The sequence below is a fragment of the Lagopus muta genome, chromosome 5, assembly GCF_023343835.1.
Source record: "Lagopus muta isolate bLagMut1 chromosome 5, bLagMut1 primary, whole genome shotgun sequence".
NCBI lineage: Eukaryota > Metazoa > Chordata > Aves > Galliformes > Phasianidae > Lagopus > Lagopus muta.
The window spans coordinates 11,051,646-11,069,999 of NC_064437.1; the positions used below are offsets into that span (position 1 = coordinate 11,051,646).

The 18,354-nt window shown below is 38.0% G+C and overlaps 2 protein-coding genes across 4 annotated transcripts in view; one reads left to right on the forward strand and one right to left on the reverse strand.

The window, feature by feature from the left end:
* Window positions 1-12,839, reverse strand: part of USP33 (ubiquitin specific peptidase 33) — a 36,031-nt gene extending 23,192 nt beyond the window's left edge. For 2 of the 3 annotated variants that reach the window (XM_048945158.1, XM_048945157.1), the window contains exons 1-6: window positions 12,431-12,572; window positions 8,366-8,478; window positions 7,270-7,323; window positions 5,527-5,589; window positions 2,688-2,837; window positions 1,414-1,513 (exon numbers count right to left, since the gene is read on the reverse strand). In XM_048945158.1, the coding sequence (XP_048801115.1) occupies window positions 1,414-1,513; window positions 2,688-2,837; window positions 5,527-5,589; window positions 7,270-7,323; window positions 8,366-8,446 (448 nt within the window). In that variant the 5' untranslated portion in view covers window positions 8,447-8,478; window positions 12,431-12,572. Of the gene's footprint in view, window positions 1-1,413; window positions 1,514-2,687; window positions 2,838-5,526; window positions 5,590-7,269; window positions 7,324-8,365; window positions 8,479-12,430; window positions 12,573-12,652 lie in introns of those variants that run through there. The other variant, XM_048945159.1, reaches the window with a different exon arrangement.
* Window positions 12,840-12,923: 84 nt separating this feature from the next.
* Window positions 12,924-18,354, forward strand: part of MIGA1 (mitoguardin 1) — a 34,595-nt gene continuing 29,164 nt past the window's right edge. The window contains exons 1-6 of the mRNA XM_048945198.1: window positions 12,924-13,089; window positions 13,780-13,950; window positions 15,252-15,429; window positions 15,978-16,114; window positions 17,433-17,559; window positions 18,004-18,140. Coding sequence (XP_048801155.1) covers window positions 13,852-13,950; window positions 15,252-15,429; window positions 15,978-16,114; window positions 17,433-17,559; window positions 18,004-18,140 — 678 coding nt within the window. The 5' untranslated portion in view covers window positions 12,924-13,089; window positions 13,780-13,851. The remainder of the gene's footprint in view (window positions 13,090-13,779; window positions 13,951-15,251; window positions 15,430-15,977; window positions 16,115-17,432; window positions 17,560-18,003; window positions 18,141-18,354) is intronic.

Sequence of the window (18,354 nt, forward strand, 5' to 3'; positions counted from 1 at the left end):
TTATTTCCAAACCCAGTTTGTTTACTTTCTTGACCGATATCCACATATAGTTTTCCCACACACATAAAAGCTACAACTAACATATTCTTCCAGTGATTGAGGAGGCAAGCAAAAATGGTCTCTAATTTGAGGAGAGGCTATTCAAAGAAGTCATAATGATCATACAATCTCAATTCAGGGAAAAATTCATCTGAACCACTTGCTATTCAGAGCTACTGAAGCGTTAAATTAATAAACTAATTCACCTCAAAATAAATTTGCTGTTGTGTGGGAAAATAACAACACCAGCACAGAATCAGTAAGACAGATAAACTTACATTTAGCAAACAACATCACTGATTCTAACAGAATCCTTTAAATATAAGGCTAACCCTCATCTGGTACGTATCAGAAAAGTGAAACTTAAGATGGATTTATGTATATTAGAAAATTTAACTGAAAAGTAAACTTTTTTTTTTTCATTAAAGGGATTTTCTCACTAAGCTGTAAAAGGTTTCTGTCTGCGTGAGTAGAAATACAGTCCTGTGTCCCACATCTGAGCTTGCACACTCTTAGTCCCTTCCAAGTCTCACTACAGAAAGGACAGTCATTCTTACTTAAACGTGAAAGTAATAATAATCCTCAACTATGGCTGTTGAAATATCTGCAGCTATTTCAAAGAAATAAGACAACAGTCTAAAAAAGTTTTCCAGGCTGCAATGTTAAAAGTGAAGTTTTTGAAGAGATTTCTTTCCTCATGCTGAAATATTTCAATGCTTATTTCGTCAAAAACATACAGAATGAATTTTTAGTTTTTTTCCTTCAAATTTGAGGTGTATGGATGTAATCACATCGATGTTACTGGGATGTATAGCACAATTCTATTTGTACATTACTTCCATACAATTTGCATTCCCAGAAATACTCATAGGATAATAATAAACTCATATATACACATTGGCAGGAAAAAAAATAATTAGGAATAAAACACATGGTTTAATGAGTTTAGGGCAGATGGCAAATTAGTGGGGTGGTGCCATATCCATAAAGACCACGCCAGACAACAGAAGGGGCAAAGTAGGCTTTTCGGTCAATGCCAGCACACTTGTTGGAGAGAACATCAATAGCAGATGAGTAAAAGAGAAATAAGATCCATATACCAGAATAACTCTTACTGTCACTGAAGGAAAACAAACTACCTCAACACAGGCATTAGATTCTCAAAAGGGACACCTTAGAAGTCTACTGGTCAGGTATTACTAAGAAAATGACAGTTAAAATACTTTCTAACTAATACACATATCCTTTGTGATACCAGTTCAGTGTAATGAAACAATTCCAGTTAGAACAGAACTAACATATAACTGGAGAACAGACTTGGAGATGGACACATGCAATAAAGATCAATAAAGTGTTGGATTTTACTTTCATTACCTCTAGTCTTTAACTCATCCTCTTCCACTTCTATATCAAGGTCATCAAATACTGCTGATAATGGAATCTTCAGTGTGGGAATACTGGGTATTTTAAAATCCTTATAAGGAGAAAAAGAAAAAAGTGTATGTATTTGTATTTATCCTTCCCTGTTAACTTTGCCAATTAGTAACTAAAATGACTTGAATGCATTTCAAAATCTTACTGTCCATGAAGTGAGCATACCAGGATTTCACAATTAATAGATTTTACCATGAAATAATTCATCTTTGTTTTCATATTAGTAGCTATAGTTTTGCATGATTTTGTGACAATAGCTGAAGGATTGAAACAAAGCTAGTTGTAGTGTTTTCTTTCCTTGACAGAAGTTATCACATCAAGGCCACAGTTTGTAGTTTTGATATACCACCAGATGGCTCACTACATTTAAGAAAGACAAACTGCTAGAAACAAAAATATACAAATGCAGAAAGAGATTATTAGGCAAACAATTACTGCCTGACAGGCTCTTTTTGTGAGCACATAAAAACTCTACACACAGTGTGAGATAGACAAAGTCCAGCTGATTTCACTGTACACCACACCTATTTCTTTGGCAGACTAAACCAGGTTAAGTGTCACAGTGCAGAAGTTCAGACGTCTAGACTTTGCTTTATAGCAAGCCACTAGTCTAGAAATTCTATTAGCAGATGTTACAAAAAAATCCAATGGTATGACTCCTATTCAGACGCTGGCATATACATGAAAAAACTACTCATCTTTCTGTCCCACTTCTATCTTCAATAGTAAAACACTCCACACAACTTACATATCATCTTTCCCAATACTCTATTCCCCAAACAAGATATTTTTAGAAATACAGAACTTTTATCAGTATTAACCAAGCTACTCATCAGTTTTATGTAAGCACATTAAACACAATAAAGAAATAACGTCCATTTTCCAGATAAATGCTGAACAACTATACGTTTAAAAGAGATGAAAGAATTGTACCCTTAAATTTAACCCCTTACTTTTTCTGTACCTTAAGAGTTTTTTTACTGACTATTAATCAGTTAGGCTATAAGATGAAAACAGCATTCTTAGGAAGCACAGATTACAGAGTCTGAACATATAAGGTTGGCATTGTCTCTTCAGAAAAATTCTATAAGAACAGAGAGAAATGAACAGCAAGTACTGTCACAAGAATTAAGTCAGTTTCACAAGAGAAGTCACAAAGTTTATCACAAAGCTACAGCTGCCCATTTCACTGGGTTAAAAAAAAAAAAAAATACCTGCACACTATTTTCTTGTGTTTGAGTCAATCTTGCATTCGGCAATGGAGAATGAGATCCTAATTTTCTATCCAGGAACACTTCCTTACTACAGGCATAACACCACACACGGAGCGTAGTAAGGTTGACAGTAAGACAGTGTTTTGTCTCCTAAAACACACAAAAAAAACAAGAACAAGATTCACAGATTTAGCATAATTAAATAACAGAAGTATTAAAATACTGGATCTTTCAATAATGAAGTAAATGTGCATGTTAAGACACTTAATATTTATAGCAACTCAGTTAGTACAATTTTAGAACACGCTGCAACACATTATTAGCATAAGCCACTCAAAGTAGAAACAACATACAATCAGTCTCCAAGCCACTATCATACATGTGTGATATGCTTCTGTGTAATTAGAAAAGCAAGAAAACTGACTGTAGTCAGAAGAATCACGTTTTGCAATAAACTCATTTTTCAAGTACGTCTGCTATTGATCATAACAGCGGTCTCCTTCTCCCACACAGTAAGGATGGTGTTTTATTCTACTGATTTTATTCTACTGATTTGCTGTATAAAGTTCAGGCCGCTGGTCACTTAACAAGCAATTAGAAGAATAATACAAGATTTTTAGTCCACTTACAGTAAGAGCTGCTCTTATCAAAACAAACACTAATTCTAGACTCAATTACTTCTTCATATGACAGCTTCACATTATGGACATACAAAATTTTGATGGAGAGTATTTTCACTGTTGTAACTTTCACCTTTCTTTCGTGAACTTCTTTTCTTACTGTAAAATCACACACAACTACTATTAAACTCCAAAGATTTTCACCACCCTTCAGTGTGTATGGCAACACTGACCACCTTTATAGATTAGAGTTTTTCTACAAATTAGGAAAATTTGTAGCTGCACACAGCTGCAAGGATGCCTGACTTCCAAGTTCCCCTTCTTAATATGGTCTTGCAAAGTAATGACGTTTCTTAATATTAAGTGTGGACTGTAGTTTCATTAAGCAGCCCTCCAATTGCAATAAGTGACTTCTTTATAAGACTTTATATAAAGGCTTTAGAATTATGATTCAGCTTAAAAAGCTTGTTAAAGAGGTATGTCTATAAAGAGGTATACCTACATACACTTGTATGTAGGTAATATAAATCCAATACTGATGTCTACAGACATGCAGTAGACTCTGCATCAGAAAAAAAAAAAAAAAGAGTCTGAAGTGGGAGTAAAATGCAATCAAAACATACTTTTAGAAGCAAGCATGCCATTTGTTCACTAATATTCATCAGTTGTAGAGTTCAGGAATGTTTTTGTTTGCTTGTTTTCTTCCTCAGTATTACTAAAAACCAAAAATTTTACAGTGTGCAGCCCTCAATTTATTTTCTGCAACAGATGAGTTGTAAATTGGTGGCAAGAATTTCATTTAATCAGAAAGCCAGTGAGTAGGATATGTTAATAAACAACATATTCATAGAATGGCTTAGGTTGGAGGGGACCTTAAAGGTCATCTAGTTCCAGCCTCCCTACCATGGCAAGGTTGGCAACCACTAGATCAGGCTGCCCAGGATCCCATCCAACCTGGCCTTGAATGCCTCCAGAGATGGGCATCCACAACCTTTATAAGCAAACTGTTTCACTGCCTTATCACCCTCTGAGTAAAAAATTTCTAACATCTAACCTAAATCTCCCCTCTTTTAGTTTAAAGCTATTCCCCCTTATCCTATCAGTCTAATCATGTAACAAGCTCCCTTCAAGTACTGGAAGGCTGCAACGAGGTTTCCATGGAACCTTCTCCAAGCTAAACAAGTCAAACTCCTTCAATCTTCCTTCACAAGAGAGCTGCTCCATGGCTCTCCTGTGGATCCGCTCCAACAGTTCCATATCCCTCCTGTGCTGCGGGCCCCAGGCCCAGACACAGTACTCCAGATAGGGCTCACAAGGGCAGAACACGGGGGACAAACACCTCTCACCCTGCTGGCTGCCTCTCTGTTGATGCAGCCCAGGGTACAGCTGGCCTTCCAGGCTGCAGGAGCACACTGCTGACTCACATCCAGCTTTTCATCTATCAGGATCCCCAAATCCTTCTCCTCTTTGTTAAGAAAAAGTGATGTAGCTTATTTGCTTCATTTTGGCAAAGGCTCCAGTCACACACTACGTGCAGTGAAGAAACCACAATTTTAAGATCCAAACAGATGCACTCAAGCTGGTCAGCCCAGCCAGAACTCAGCATGCTGGCAAACACACAGCACACACACCACTGCTCCTACCAACCTGGATCTAAAATCAAAATCTAGCAGGAGAGGACGTGTTCAGCTTGATTTACAGAGTTTTTATCTGAAGCCACTATAACAGGGATCATAACACACAAACAAAGCACCAGTTTCATGAATTAAGAATCACTGTTTTTAACATCTGTTTTATTCTATCTTTGTTAATACAACTTCCCTCCTCTCATTCATCAAGCAACCATAATCCCGTGATGGCAGATGAAAGCACAGCATAAAACTTGAAGTACTCAAGAAGATTTTTTTCTACAGATCTTGAAAATTGTCACTGTTTATGTGCGTGGGGTTCTTTTTTGTGTTTCTTTTACTATTCCCTTCAATATTCACCAAAGTCCTTATGGGAGCTCTAGGTTCAGAATTACATAAATGATTATGCAGCTGCACAAAGATCTTATTCACACATCCTCAAGCTAGTAAAACATGATCCAATAAGTGGAAAAAAAACCCAAAAAATAAAGTGTTATGCCAACATATATTATCAACTTCATTAAACAGGGTAAGAAAGTTCTGTGATTCTTCATTGCTCCAAGCTTCTGCATTACTAGCAAATACACTTACCTGAGAATGGGTGGTACTGTGATCAACATGGGATTCACCACAGCCAACATATGTACATCTGTTCTGTTGAATAAGATATGAAGTATACAGAATTAAAAAGTGGCATCAAACAGGTGCACAGAACAGGAGCACACTGCCAGTCCATTTTAAATGCACTAATATTTCAAACTTGCAGGTTCCTACAGAAACCAAGAGACATGCACAGTAAGTGTTAAAATAAATATTACCTGAAGATAAGTAAGAATGCTGCAGGATCTAACTCAACTCCTTACGCTGATGGAGAGCATTAGACAGTTAGTATTTCTGGAATTTTTATTTTTCTTTGCCATTTTGATATTTTAGTTCAAATTAAAGTCAAAATATTTTTTTACCATCCATTATTTGATAGAGACCGTGACAGAAAATATGGTTAGCTCAGTGTCAAAAACACTGATGGACTACAAACTAGAAGCATGACATATTTATATAAGAATGCCTTTATACCCTTATATATAAGGCCTATTTGTCACAGAACTTTCTCACTACTCACTGATTCTTTACCTTTATTTAAAGGTTTCTGGCACTGTATGGCTAGGTGCTCACTACATTTTAATTAAAAGATCCAAAGCAGTTGCTAACTTCAATTGTTGAGTTTAATTTTGTTAATTGCAAAACATTTGGCTGAGTTGAATACGAAATCTCACGGTTGTCAATCTTCAAGCAGTTTCCATTAATTCCTTGTTTGCATGAGTTAAGACAACTCTCTAAGAGGGTACAGCATGCTATCTGTATAGTGCTCTAAGCATGTTAATTTATGCAATCAAATGGCAGCTGGGCAGTCAAATTTTTACATTAAATAATCACAGGTGTTGGTTAGGTTACAGATAGTTAACATGCTGGGATCTCACCATGTGCTCGCTGTTTTTCTATGCACAAAAGGTGAAGACAAGATGTTAATTCATCCAAGAGGAGATGTATCACAGCATGAAACTTTAAATGTACTACTGTAATCAGAAAACTCAACTGGAACTGTTGGTATGAAATTAAGTTTTTCAATAAGAGTCCAAGAGTTCTAAGTGAGAAATAAAAAACAAGCTTTAAGCTTCACAGCATTTCCCCACCTGCCACGTTCACGCATCCCTCAACACTTCTTCCTACTTGTCTTGCTACCACCAAGAGGATTTTTATATGTAATTAAACTTCAGATCAAATAAAGAGACATTAAACGTGGCTGTTTTTCCTTCCTTTCTATCTTTTTTATTTAAATACACTTTTTTTTTTTTTTTTTTTTTTTCAGACAGAAAGAATAAGGTAACAATATATTTCAGATAGAACAACATATAGTGTAAATACAGTACAAAATGCAGGTAAGTCTGAAGGATGTTTCTACATGTTTAAAAAAGGGGGAGAGTACTACTTATCTTCAAGAATCAAAATTCAGAGTATCTGTTTTGATAGTCCTACAGAGCCACCATTTAGTGCTAGATGCTGTTATTAAAAATTGTACAACAAGGTTAGAAAAAGTAGCTTAATTTATTCAGGAACAATATATTATCTACAGATATGTTGGAAAGATTTACTTTTTTTTTTTTTAAGCTATAAAACAGGAAGAAATCTTAATATGCTGGCTTCTTATAAAAAAAATCTCATTTCAAACACAGTAAGTTGCAAGAAAAAGAACTTCAGTGTAGTTCCTTCCATCAACAAAAAACACTACCAACTTCTATCTGTAGCCTTCCAGAAGATTACAATTGAGCCACTTACCTCCAAGCATGCCCAGAGGTTGGGTCCTCTAACTTTACAGTCCTGACAAGTGCCCTGTTCAGTTAAACACACAAGCGAAGATTGATTATTTACTGTCATCAGTAAACCACAACCTCAAGACAAACTGAGAGAAAATACTGTAAGACCAACTATCAACTGAATTTCAACCACCAACTAATCTTTAATATAGAAAAAAAATGTGTTGATACAAGCTCAATTTCTGTTTCTCTTAAACCAATTTTAAGCTTCATGTATCTCTAGTGAAATCTTATAGCTCTGAGATTTCATCTGAAGAAATGTTCCTCTAAATAAAGCATAAATGTATTTCATGCCACGTTATCATCAAAGTTAGTCTTCAAAGTTATCAATTTAACATCAAGAGAAATGAAAATGGAACTTGTAACACTTGCACATTCCTATTTCCATACATTCAACACTCCTTGCAAAGGTTTACAGAGAAGACAACACTGGAGAAAAGCTATTCCTCTCAGCAGCAAACTGCTCCTCTTCTACAAAGAAATACCGTGGATGGAAAAGGGTTGATTTTTCATCATTTCCCAGTTATTAAAACAAGTTACAAAATCTTTTGTTCTCTTTATTAATACTAGCAAGAAATCAAGAGTTCAGACAGGTTTTCAACCTGTGGCTCCTCTATCAGGAAATAAACTGTGATCCAACAAAAATCATTTCTCCATTACAGTTTCCACTTGAAACATCAGTTATGCTACCTATTCTATAGTTACACTTCTACATTCTATGCAACTAGTTGCCACAACAGCAGCATCTGAAGAAGTTCTGCTTATCTCTTTTAAGTGATATTTCCATTAAAACATCACTTGCTTTCAAAAACACTGATGGGAAATACACTCTTAAACATTAGGTATGGAAAAAAAGACTTTCACCTTTAAAGTCCATTATTTGTCCCATATTTAGTTTAAACTTTATTACAGCAGCACAAAAAGATTTTACTCCATATTTAGCACTTTTTTTTTTTTTTTTTTTTTGCACTTTATGCCCAGCAATACATGCTGAGCTGTACAACTAAATTCATGAGGACATTTAACAGAGAGGAAGGAAGGAATGCGCTACAACTCACATGAGACTTCTGTATCAATTCCTCTTTCGTTATCTCGCCAACTGATTCCAGGTGTGGGCAATTGCTGCTGAGTGATGCCATCTTCAGACGCTTTATTTTCCTAGATCCAGAAGCTGGGATTCCCAAGACCAAGAAGACACATTTCAACATGAGTGAGGATGAGTAAAACCCAATTCCTTACAGTATACAGCAACAGTAGAAATCTAATATACAATCTTTACAAGAATGTGCCTTTTTAAAATGTTAAAATAAATAACTTATTAAAAGTAAGGGAACCAACAGTCCAAATTAAATACAGCTGAGTTCTAAAAAAAATAGAAATCCTCTATTTTTCTGAGTTTTAGGGCATAAACCTAAATGAGTGGAGCAAAGCCACCTGACTGAACTACTCATCCTCCTGGCTTCTACCATGGCACTCAAAAGGCAAAAAAAGAAAAAGTGACAGCTTTCAAGCCTACTCAGGACTGCATGTTCTGCAAAGTGTTATTAAACAATCCTGCTGAAGTGTGCTAAAGCCACATGATCTGCTTTTCAAGGCAGAACGAAACTTTATCTTGCTTTTATTTATTTACAAAGAAACATACTAGATAGCAGGCACATGATATATCAAAAGCAAGCTGAAACTCGTAACTCGTGTGCAGTACTGAATGCCCAGCAAACCTCTCTTGCTTGAGTTCTTCCAACAATCCTGATGCAGACACAGAAACATCAGAAATAAGAAATGCTAAATACATTCACTTTTGCATCATTATTTCAATTTTAAAAACCTGAACTTGGCTACATTATGTTCACATAAGTACTCACCTGACTTTCGCTCCAGTTTTGCCTCTTAAACAATTGCTATTGATACCCTGATCTCTGAAGCCCAAGAAGCCTTAAATGTTCATTGCCCTAGTATCCATCCAATCTCACTTTCCTTTACCAAGGCAGGCAAGTAAACTTCCAACCTAATTCAGCAGTGCACTTTCTTCTAACTGTCTGCAACCTTTGGCAGCATCTTTCCACTTCTCCTGTTCGCTTTGGCAGCTCTAGACCTGTTTCTTCACCTGCATGACTGCTTTCAGTACTGAGTAATCCAAAGCTCTGGCAGTGGAGATTGGGAACAAAACTTTGGTAAGCATCTCAGACACACTTCCTAGTAAACTTCCAGCTTTTTAACCTTTGATTTGGTCTTCACTTCTACTGTCCTGTAATAAGACATCTGTCATTTCAGTTTTCTCCGATTGCTGAACACATTTTTTTAATGTGTTCTTACCGTACTATATAAATGCTTTATATATTGCAATTATATTATACCTATAAAAATAACGTAAGGCATATGAAGATTTGTTTCATCCATATATATATATATACACACACACATCTACATATGAATGTATATTTTAATAGAAATATTTATATATATGACATGTTTGTTATATTAATTACATATATAATTATATATATATGACATGTACGCACATATTGAAGCGTGCACATGTATCTTTCAATCTTTGTGCATGTCAACAGCTTTACGATAAAAAACCTAAGACCACAAGGCTAGAAACACAACAGTAAATAATATGGGATTTTTGACCAAGTTATGTCTAAATTCTCTTCCCTGATCAATGAAAGAACCTTTACAGAGCATTATTCTTGAATATAAGTTTCAGAGGGAAAAAACATTTTCTCAGCTTGTGTCTATTTGCAGTATTGCTGAAAGACTTCAAATACAAAACCAACAGTTTTTCAGGCAAAAACTCATCAACTTTGTCATACTAGAAATTCTGGTTTGAATATATTAAACTTCCTTTCCAGAAAGGAAACAGAAGGATTTATGCACGTTATGTCTTGCACAGTTTGCAATGTCTACACAAATGTTAAAAATGGATGAGCGAGTTTCAAATAAAACCTTATCTTAAAAGTTGTCACGGTGAATTAAAGCCAATTTAAGGCTTGGTATAATGGCTTACTAAAACCTTAGGCTTAATTACTTTACAAAAGTGCATTTCTGAATGAAATATTCCAAGCAATAAAAAGCAATGAATGATGAACTTCAACTCATTCTGCCAGATATCTATTTAATAGCTATTGCTCACCATTGGAACTGCAAAACCAACACAAAGAAACAAACAAACAAAACAACTAACTCATGTAAGCCATCACAAAAGCATGAACAATATTTTAAAGCATGATTACCAACAAGCCATTAATTATTCAGCAGAATTCCATGGCATTATAAGACTTTTGTGGTGCCTACCAGAGAAGGCCTGTATATACACATAGAAAAAACAATAAACACTAAGAGTTCAGGTAACCTTGAAAACTTACCAAAGCCTTTCTTAAAAAACATAGTAGATTTTAAATAGTTGTTTCTGTTTGGTTTTAATTTTTTAATTAAAGCTAAAAATCCACGTTTCCATTCATCTAATCGTGGTAGTTAACATTTCAACAGATGTTGAAATACACAAATATTTTCATTCAGCTGATGTCCCCAGAGCCCTTTAATCAGATCGTTTTAGAGGACTGCTCCCACACACCTGAATACTTGCCCTATGAACACGTCTAAATGAAGTAATTTGAGAAACTGAAAGAGAATTATAAAAAGCTAATCTTACATAAATCCCAATCAAATAAAGTTTAAGTTTTATCAAATAAAAAATCAAATAAATTTTAAGTTTACTACACAAAACAAAAACAGAACTCAATTGTGGAATGCTGGCGGAAGACTAATAACAAAAGGATTATTCTGAAGACAACAGCTGCTTCAAGCAGTAACTGTATCTTCATTATAGGCTTTAATTACTTTGACCATGCAGCTCTGAATAATAGTGTATTTAGCCAGTTAGCACTAAGCTCAGGGTTCTCCATTTACACTTGAGGTTATTTCACTACTGACACACTGGAACAGTCGTGTTTATTTTCTCTTTCAAATATCAATAACCAAGATAGAGTGGCACAGGGATGTGATTCTGTACCTGGGTGTTTAAGTACGTAAATAGTAAAGAGCTCTGTAGCTTTCAGTAATTAATTACTGCACAAATATTCTTCATGCTCAGAAAAAAAAACACAACACCAGCATTCACTGCAAACTGCACATGCCCTATGCCTCAGATGTACATATTCAGCTGTTTAAGACATACATTTTTTAATCAACATTCTAAAGAACTCTGTGACAGCCTACGACTCCACAACAACAATGTATGCAAAACAACAAAAAGAATCTCATTTTTTATTAAACTTGAAAAAGTTTGGTAATAAAACAAATGTAATCAAGAGGACCAAAGGAAGACCACTCCTTAGTTTCACATCCTATTCCTTTCTACTCTGTTATCCAGTCCATATTTTTGATACCTGATGCCCGGATCTAAGCAACAAGAACTACTCACCAAGCAAGACACAACGTTACTGAGTCACTTTCATTAGATGTTTCCCCTTGTATTGTTTCATAAAATCATTAAGGTTGGAAAAGACCTCTAAGATCGTTACGTCAGACTGTAATCTACCACCAATACTGTCCATTAAACTGTGGCCATCAGGGCCACATCCCCACCAATCTGGAACACCTCCAGGTTTGGTGACTCCACCACCTCCCTGGGCAGCTGTACCAGTGCATCTCTGCTTTTACGGAGAAGAAATTTCTTGTAATGCACAACCAGTACTACATCTGAAATGTAAGAAAGAATGTGTTTTGTGAAATGTAAGTGTGAAATGTAAGAAAAAATGTGTGCCTACACTCACACACCTGCAACATCTCACACATGGTTATGGCCTACGATTTAACCAAGAGCCTGAACATATAGATAGATAAACATCATTCTCCTTTTTAACATGGTTCTTAGAACTCTGATTAACATGATTCTACAATTCCACCTACGACAGTTAAAAAAAGTCAGTTTTTCTTTGGCAAGCGTATTTTATATTTAAGCTTGAAAGCAGGCGGACAAATGACAGAGTGCAAGGGTTACACTGAAAATGATAAGTCATAACCGATGAACTGAATACTGAGTGCTAAATCGCCGAAAGGACGTTAAAAAAAAGCTCGAACCGAGAGCTGACCCGCTTGTGAGGTTACACAATACTTACGTTACGCCGCCTTCTAAAGCCCTCAGCCTGCCCATTCCCTTCTATCCCACACCAGCCGGCATTTAGAGCACCGAGCCCGCCAGGAAGGCCCGGCCCGGCCTGCCGGGCGCAGCGATAGCTGGAGCCGGGCCGCCTCGCACTCCGAGTCCGGACGTAGCCACCGCCCACCCGCCCGCCTCCCATCCCCTCAGGGCGCCGAAACCATCCCTTTCCTTCTCTTACCGTGAGAGCGCACCGAGCCTACGGCCGAGCGGGACCGCGTCCACCCCGCCCCTGCTGAGGATGTGCCTCGGGCCCCAGGGACGCGGCGCTCCGCCACCGCGCGGGCCGCGACGAAGAGGTGACCGCAACGGCAGCTGGGCCGCGGGCACAGCGCCCCCTCCCGCAAGCGGACGGGCACACACCGGATGCGGCCGCTCCGGGCGCGCCCCGCACAAAGATGGCGGCCGCAGGCTCTCGCCCCGCCCTGCCCGGCCGCTTGCAGGGGAAGGCTGCCCTGCGGAAAGATGGCCGCCGCGGGTCGTCCTCACGCGGTAGGAGCCACCTCCCTAACGACCTCGGCCGCTTCCGCACCGGCCCGGAAGCGGATCCGCTCCGTCTCCTAGCAGCGGCGGGAGCCGGGAGGGAGCCGCCCGGGGCGGCTTGTGGCTGTGCTACAGGTAACCGAGAGCGGCACCCGCAGCGCCGCCGCACAGCGGGACTCTACTGGTACCCGGGATTTGGGGTGGGTGCCGAGGAGCGCGGGAGCCGGGTGCCACCCACCACCCGCTTGGGCCGGCGGAGCGCCGCGAGGCTCGGCGTTCCCGCCCGGAGCTCCCGGGGTGCCTGTCCGGGCATAGAGCTGCTCTGTGGGGATGTCACCCTGCGCCGAGGTGCGGTTGTAGGTTTGCGCTGTGTTCAGTGTCGGGAGAGGGTGGTGTTCATCTCAGAGTGAGGTTACGTCAGGCTGTGGTATTTATTCCTTATCGCGTGTCTGTAGATACGCTGAATCTCTCAGTGAGAATCTTCCTGTCTGCCCCTGAACTCTTTGAGCTGGTGCGTATGTTCTGCTGACAGTAGCCATCGTACAGCTGTCTTGTGTACATTTTGGAGTATATAGGCAGTGAGCTTTTGGGTAATAAAGCAGACGGCTTTCTGTAGGTCCTTCCTTAGACACACAGCCCTTTGCAGAGGACAGTTACAATGGGCTGGAGCCAGGCCAGCAATGCACTGCTTTTTCATGAAGCACAAATCCCTCTGCACGAGCATCGCTCAGATGAGTCGGGTACCTGTTATCTGAGGGCAGCGGGCCTGTAGAAGAAAGTTGTCCTAGGCTTACGTTGCATAATTCTTCATCCTTTGTTTGACAGTATTCAGAGGACATCTATGACTGATGTTTTCAATGTAATTCCACTTAATGAGGTTATGGGAGAGAGGGAGCCATGTCAGAGGAGGCTGTTACCGAGGCACGCTTTTCTCTGAAGACAGTGGCTCTACGGGCATTTCACCTTCCTGTGTCTTGGTATCACTCTCTCACACAGGTAATGCACACGTTATCTGAGTATTATAATTTGTGATACATTTTTAAAGTTTAATTGTAATATTATACTCTTTCTTCTGATCTTAATATGAGCTAAATTTGTGAGGAGTGTCTTGGCCTTAGTATCTAGAATAAGTTTCTTTTATCTTTTCCTGCTGATTGTGTATCATCATATATCAGACCAAGCAGACAGCTTTTTCTGCAATGTTTGTGTGTCTTCATTTTGTATAATCAAAATACCTGAACTATCCTTTCTGTAGAATTTCCAGGTGGTTAAAAACTAAATGTAGCAGTTGGTAAAATTTTGGGAAACAGTATGGAGTGCAGTCTCAAAGACTGGCAGTACCACTCTCCAAGTTGATCTAAATGATTACTCTTAATCAGAAATCAAAAAGTGTACTTCTCGCTCCTGAGTCACTTCTGCTTGATTAAATAAGTGACAAATTACTAAAATGAGGCGGTGAATCTTATAAAGAATAGAACTAGATTCTTTTTTTTGTTATTTTTTTGCTTGTTTATGTTTGTTTTATGCATGGAAAGATTGTCCAGTATAACATTTAAGGCTCTATTAATTGCAGAATTTTCTTTCATAAATGGACCTTGTTTGATTTCTTTCATTGACGTAGTGCTGTAAAAATAGCAACATGGTTAACAGTCCCTCACATTTGGGTAAAGAGTATGTTCATTCTGACCTTTATTTTCAGGTTGGTAGGCTGAGAGTGTTGTGAAGCTGATACTGCTTGTATGCAGGGAATATAAGATGTGTCCCTAGAGCTACCTCAGGACAAATGCAGGGGGGAGTTGCTGTCATTACATTGTAGAGATCCAGAGAAAAGAGGTGCTAGTTGCCTGTAACCATGTTTGATAAGTGATAGAGTGAAAAACATCAGAATTACTTGAAAACACTGCAGTTATGTCCCTCAGAGAATAGGTACATTGAAGAATGAGCCACATTCTCTTGCTGTAATACACAGAAAGGGAGTAAAGAAGGCTTCTATTTGGCTTTGCAAAATGTGGCTCAGAAATGATTTTTTTCTGTTATTCATGTGACAAATCACTGAAAAGAATTTGTAATATACCTTGCAGTGTGGCTCTCAGTGCAGCTGTAGATGTCCCACCAATCCCTTTGGCTCTCACCTGGCCATCACAAAATTTAAGAAGTAATTTGTCAATAATAATAATTATTTCTCAGGGTGAGAACAGAATCTCTTAGTTCCTTAGATGCCCAGGTTGAACACACCAAAAGGAGTCCAGAGTGAAGAAGCATGGATTTCCAATGAAGTCACATTCTTTAATTTTCAGATAAATCTTTCACCTGGTTTAAAGAAGCTGTTCACAGTCACAGCAGTGAGTGCCATATCTGTCATTTTTCTGGCCCATCATTTCAAAAGAAAACGTGGAAGGAAAAACAAGCAAGTGTCCCAATGGGAGCCAGGTCATCTACTATTAGAATGTACCAAAGCAGCTGCATCAGAAAAAGGTACACAAAGGAACCCCAAAGTCTTTGTTCGTCTTGGGGGGAGGAAAGGGATGTGGAGGGGTCAGTGTATGTAACAGTATATGAAGCCATTTTCCTTTAATGTTGAGGAGATTTGAACTGTTGAAGTAGAACTTGTTAAAAACAGAGTTATGTTTTATAAGTTAACTAGTCATCTTCTTGATGTTAATGTTTTAACTTTAAATTTGAAACAAAGTATATTTCATCAGTAATATACTAACAGTTGGATTTGCAGTTCTTGGGGATGTATATCAAAATAAACAGAAGCAAATCTAAACTTTATGGAATGGGAAAAGCTATGCTTAAAATTGCATTTTAAAATTGCTTTTTAAATTTAAAAATTGCTTATTGTCAGGGACATGACTATTCTAATTTGTAACTTCTAACATAGAAATGTAAGTGAAAGAATAACTGTTTGGTTCTGAACTGGATTTTATTGAAATTACTGGAAACAGTTCTTGCTGGTTCTTGCTAACATAAGATCTGCTAGTTTTAAAGCTTCTTCAAACTGAAAATGTTGTATCTAATAGGTTCAAGTTGTTCCAGTAGCCGACAAAACTTGACTCTTTCTCTGAGCTCTGCCAAGGAAAAAGGATCACAGTCATGTATCTATGCAAATGGAGGGCTTTTCAGTAAATACTCTGGTTCAGTTCAGAGTCTGGTCTCAGTAAGTAGAAGTGTTTTACGGCATTTCAGTGTCACTGTGTATTGGGGTCACACCTAGTGGTTTCCCTGAGCTGAAACAACTTTTCTGAGTAAGCTGTATACGCTGCCTCTGAAGGATAGAGGGGCTGACTGAGCAGATCACCTCTTTGTGGAAGAAGCTACTGTACTTTCTACATTGTGAAAATAGTTTTTGTCAGAGATTTTATGCAACTGTAAAGTAAATGGGACAGCCCATTCATTCTGTCCCTCTGACCTTCCTGTCTTGTGTCTAACAACTTCATAAGAATCCAGTTCATGAGATGGAATGAGCCAAAACTATGCTATTCAGTGCAGCTGAAAGCAGGATTCCCCTTGTATCCTGCACTCAGTTATACATCCCTGGGTATATGTATATATATATGTAATGTAAATATACACACACAGCTTTGATGCATTTTAGACCTTTTAGTGAGTGAAGTGAGTTTACTGACTTGGCAGTAAAATCACTTGTAATAAATCAAGACTGAATGCTTTCTTGTTAGGTTAGTGAGTTGGACTGAATCTCCAAACATTAGAGTTGACACAAGAGTACCAGAAAAGCCTGAATGTAGAGAGATAGAGAGACCTTCTCAGCCACATCAGCTCCTCCTAAACTTGCAGTCTGGAACAACAGGTCCCGAAAACGCTCAAAAACTTCTAGAGTTATATAACTCACTAGCACAAATGCCATAGGAAGGAGAGCTTAGTGCAGTTCAAAGGTGATAGAAAGAAGAACAGAGGTGAGAACCACTGAACCCCTAGTCAGAATACTGAAATAAATGAATGTTCCTTGTGTGCCTCTGCTGCATTGTAGATGCTATGGTGTGTGTTCTTCATGGTGCAGATGATCTTTGTTTCAGTGATCAGCATCTCTAATTAGAAACTTTTTACAGAGCAAGAAGCTTAATACAGCGTAGTTTCTTTAATGTTGCACTGGGAAGTGGATTTACAACACTCTAGACACTTATTTTTGAGACATTTTCTGATTTTTTAATATTCTACAGTCAGATTTACTTGAATGATATTGTAAATCAATGATTACTTTCATATTTTAGAAAAAGAGCAGTGCAGACTTCCAGAACGTTGCTGTTAATTCTAGGGTGTGTTTTTCCAAAGAAACAGTTGTACGTGGCCTGATAATAACTGTGCTTTCCTAAAATCTTTTTAAAAGTAATCTGTAGATAAGACTTGGACTATAATGTACTCTAGTAGGAACGTAATCTTAAGGATACTCTGTATAACAACAGAGTTGTTATAAATGCTTCTAAATCTTGGTGTTTTTAAAATGTATTTATTTTCAGGTTCAGAGTGCCACCTCTTGTCACAGCTGTGCTTGTGCCAATTCTAATTCCTGGGATAAAGCAGATGAAGAGGATATTAAGCTTGTTAATATTCCAGTGACTACACCTGAAAACTTATATTTGATGGGTAGGTTATCATCAGAATATTCGGCATCTACCTTGTAATGAAAGTAAATAATTGTTTTTATGACAAAATGGCACCTGCATAATATTACTGTGGTATTTTTTTTTCCAGTTTCCTGTGGGCACCTAAGAGCATTTCCATAAATTAATTAAAACCTACTTAATCTAGTGTTGGGAAAATCAAAACTCTGTATTTTCAAAACGTATATTTGCAGTAGTAAGCTATAGGTTTGTTCTTAAACGTAAATAGGAGAAAATACTACAGCCCTCATTGATTTAACCATATTGTGAGTTTCTTCATCTTAAAAAATCAGATGGCTGTTTTAAAAGCTTGCATTTCTGCTGTAATCGTGCATGTTATCTATATAGTTTCCTATGACTCTAAAGTATGAATACATACCAAAGCTGTGTGCCTGATGGAATGGAGGCATTCCTGATGTTCCTATAGGTATGGAGCTCTTTGAAGAAGCACTGCGTCGATGGGAGCAGGCATTAACTTTCCGTAACAGGCAAGTGGAAGATGAAGCAAGCTGTAGTTCCATCAAGCTGGGAGCAGGAGATGCAATTGCAGAAGAAAGTGTAGAAGTGAGTATATTTAATCTACTTTTGCTGTCCAAACAATTCATTGGCTTTTGCTACCTGGATCTTATAAACTTCTAATGCATTCGCCAAAACTAAGAGCAATTTTAAAGAACGTTCATTTGAAGGATATCCAACTTTTTTTCCCCCCTTTCTTTTATTAGTGTTGGGGAAAAAAAAAGTAGCTTTATGTATTTCTTGTCATTTGCTGCTGCATCAA